General features: G+C 35.1%; 1 protein-coding gene across 2 annotated transcripts; it reads left to right on the plus strand.

Annotated features, from left to right (window-relative positions):
• The first annotated feature begins 206 nt into the window (after nucleotides 1–206).
• LOC120092088 (LIM domain-containing protein PLIM2c-like) lies at nucleotides 207–1,708 on the plus strand. Of its 2 annotated transcripts, XM_090306178.1 has the most exons (5): nucleotides 207–361; nucleotides 443–542; nucleotides 666–694; nucleotides 945–1,034; nucleotides 1,150–1,708. In XM_090306178.1, the coding sequence occupies exons 1-5, from the start codon at nucleotides 227–229 to the stop codon at nucleotides 1,423–1,425; spliced, it is 630 nt and encodes a 209-aa protein (XP_090162304.1). In that variant the 5' UTR covers nucleotides 207–226; the 3' UTR covers nucleotides 1,426–1,708. The 2 variants fall into 2 exon arrangements, with proteins under 2 accessions (XP_090162304.1, XP_038906220.2); XM_039050292.2 differs by lacking the exon at nucleotides 207–361 and having other exon boundaries at nucleotides 367–542; nucleotides 942–1,034.
• Nucleotides 1,709–2,404: the final 696 nt, after the last annotated feature.

The following is a 2,404-nucleotide window of genomic DNA, read 5'->3' on the forward strand; positions in this document are numbered from 1 at the left end:
ACACAAATCCAAAGTCTTCCCATTCTCTTTTTCTATCCCATTACAACTTGTAATTCCTTTTCATATATCTTGTCTGAGATCTCATCCTCAGACAATTACTTGATAAGCATTGCATTTGTTTGTTTGTTTGTTGTTCTTTTGTAATCGTCCCCTTTTCGCAGTTTCTCGGGAAATCTACCGTTTTTCGGTTCGAGTTCGTTGTCGTAAAAACAGAGAAGGAATAAAGATGTCATTCACAGGAACATTGGATAAATGCAAGGCTTGTGATAAGACTGTTTATGTGGTTGAGTTGCTTTCCCTTGAAGGGAATCCTTACCACAAGTCCTGCTTCAAATGTAGCCACTGCAAAGGCACCCTTTCGGTACGGTTTTTCTTTTCCCTCATTCGCATAATGTCGTTTGTTATGATATCGATATTTGACCCGAGTCGATGGTTACGACAGATGAGTAGCTACTCATGGATGGATGGTGTCCTGTATTGCAAGACTCATTTTGAGCAACTTTTCAAGGAATCTGGAAATTTCAGCAAGAATTTTCAAACTTGTAATATTATTATTTTTATTATTATACTTCTTTTCATTCTCTCCCTACCTATTTACTCTTAATCTCCATTTTTTCCTATCTTCCTAACATTCTCTCATTTTCATTATATTGAAATGGCAACAGCCAAGCCTTCTGAGAAGCAAAATGATCTGGTATGCCCTTATTCTTTTCTTTTTTCCATGTCCTCAAAAGTATTAAACAATTCGCGAGGATTCCAGTAGTACTCGTTTGATATTTTTTAGTCAAGATTCATTATTTTAAAATCACTCTCAAACATGTCATAAAGCATAAAAAATCATTCTTTTTCGTAGCTTACATATCGGGTCTCGTGTAATATATTCTCTCGAATGCAATTCTTATAATGATACGTACTAGTTTCATAAGTTTCAAAATGTGTAGCAGTCGAGGGCTCCTAGCAAACTGTCCTCCATGTTCTCTGGTACTCAAGACAAATGCGCAGTCTGCTCGAAAACGGTTTATCCGCTGGAGAAGGTCTATAGTTCTTCATTTTCTTAAGAAATTATGAGTATTATGTTACTAGATTTGTTGGCTAATTAGATGTGTTTTTTTTGGTTCCTAAACTAAAATTTTAAAAAAAAAAAAAAAGGTGACTCTTGAGGGGGAATGTTACCATAAGAATTGCTTTAGATGTGCTCATGGTGGGTGCCATTTGACACACTCTTCATATGCTGCTCTTGATGGAGTGTTGTACTGCAAGCATCATTTTGCTCAGCTCTTCATGATCAAAGGAAACTACAACCATGTCCTTGAAGCTGCTGCAAACAAGAAAGCTACCACGCCGCCTCCAGAACCAGCGGAGGAAGAAGAGGGCGATGCAGAAGCTCAGCCGCAGGCCGAGGAAGCAGCCGTAGAGCAAACTTAATTAAGTTGGCTTCATTCTGCTTCCATCACCATAAACTTGAGAATCCTTGGCTATCTTAATTTTTTTTTCTCTCTCTCATTTTTGCTTTCAAATTCATTTGTAACAAGTTTCCATTACCATTTTGTGTTTCTCTTTTTAAAGCAATTCAAAACATTATTTATATGCCATCAGAGCATAGAAAACAATGTACCATAGTTTCTGTCAGTGAGAGGAGAAGCTGGAATAAAGCACAGACTGCTATGATCATTTCCAATCACTAAAGACAATTTTCCCTTTTCTCCAATCCTCTCTATCTCTATTTTTCCCTCTCTCTCTCTCTCTCTCTCTCTCTCATGTATGTATAGGTTTTATGTTTTATATATTTTATCTTCTTTTTCTTGAATTTCATAGTTTTGGATCAGCTATTTTGATCATGTTTTTCCTACTGCCAGAAGAAAAAAAATCCTTTCTCTATTAGCTGATTGTGGGCAACAAGGAATTCAAACTCATGACACCATGATTTATAGTCATGTGTGCTCAAATCCTCCCATAGCTATTAGGCACATCTTGTCTCTATTGAATTTGTTTATAAGATACCTTACAAGAGAAGGTTTTATGTCCAAGCTATTTGTCATTTTGAGTTAAGAATATGAGGACAATAGCTTATTCTTTGAAAATTACATAGATCAATATGGAATTTACTCTTTAAGCTGAATATATGTTTTGCTTTCAAGTTAAGATGATGAGAAAAAGAGCTCGTTCTTTTAAAGAATAGGGACTAATGTGGAATTAATTTATTAAACTAAATATACTTTTTAGTTTCTAATGTGTGCAAATATTTTTTTGAGAAATTATTTCAAAGGGTTAAATTGTTGAAAATATTTACAGGATAGAGCAAAATTTTAGAACTATCAATGATAGACGCTAATTGACTTCTATCAGTGTCTATCAATGTCACTGATAGACACTGATAGAAGTCCATCATCATCTATGCTTGATA

Source organism: Benincasa hispida, chromosome 1 (genome assembly GCF_027475165.1).
Source record: "Benincasa hispida cultivar pf3 chromosome 1, pf3_genome.v1.1, whole genome shotgun sequence".
NCBI lineage: Eukaryota > Viridiplantae > Streptophyta > Magnoliopsida > Cucurbitales > Cucurbitaceae > Benincasa > Benincasa hispida.

Coding starts and splice junctions, on each gene's coding strand:
- LOC120092088 (XM_090306178.1), top strand. CDS start 227: ATGTCATTCACAGGAACATTGGATAAATGCAAGGCTTGTGATAAGACT. Junction 695..944: donor CTGAGAAGCAAAATGATCTG/GTATGCCCTTAT, acceptor AATGTGTAGCAG/TCGAGGGCTCCTAGCAAACT. Junction 1,035..1,149: donor CGGTTTATCCGCTGGAGAAG/GTCTATAGTTCT, acceptor AAAAAAAAAAAG/GTGACTCTTGAGGGGGAATG.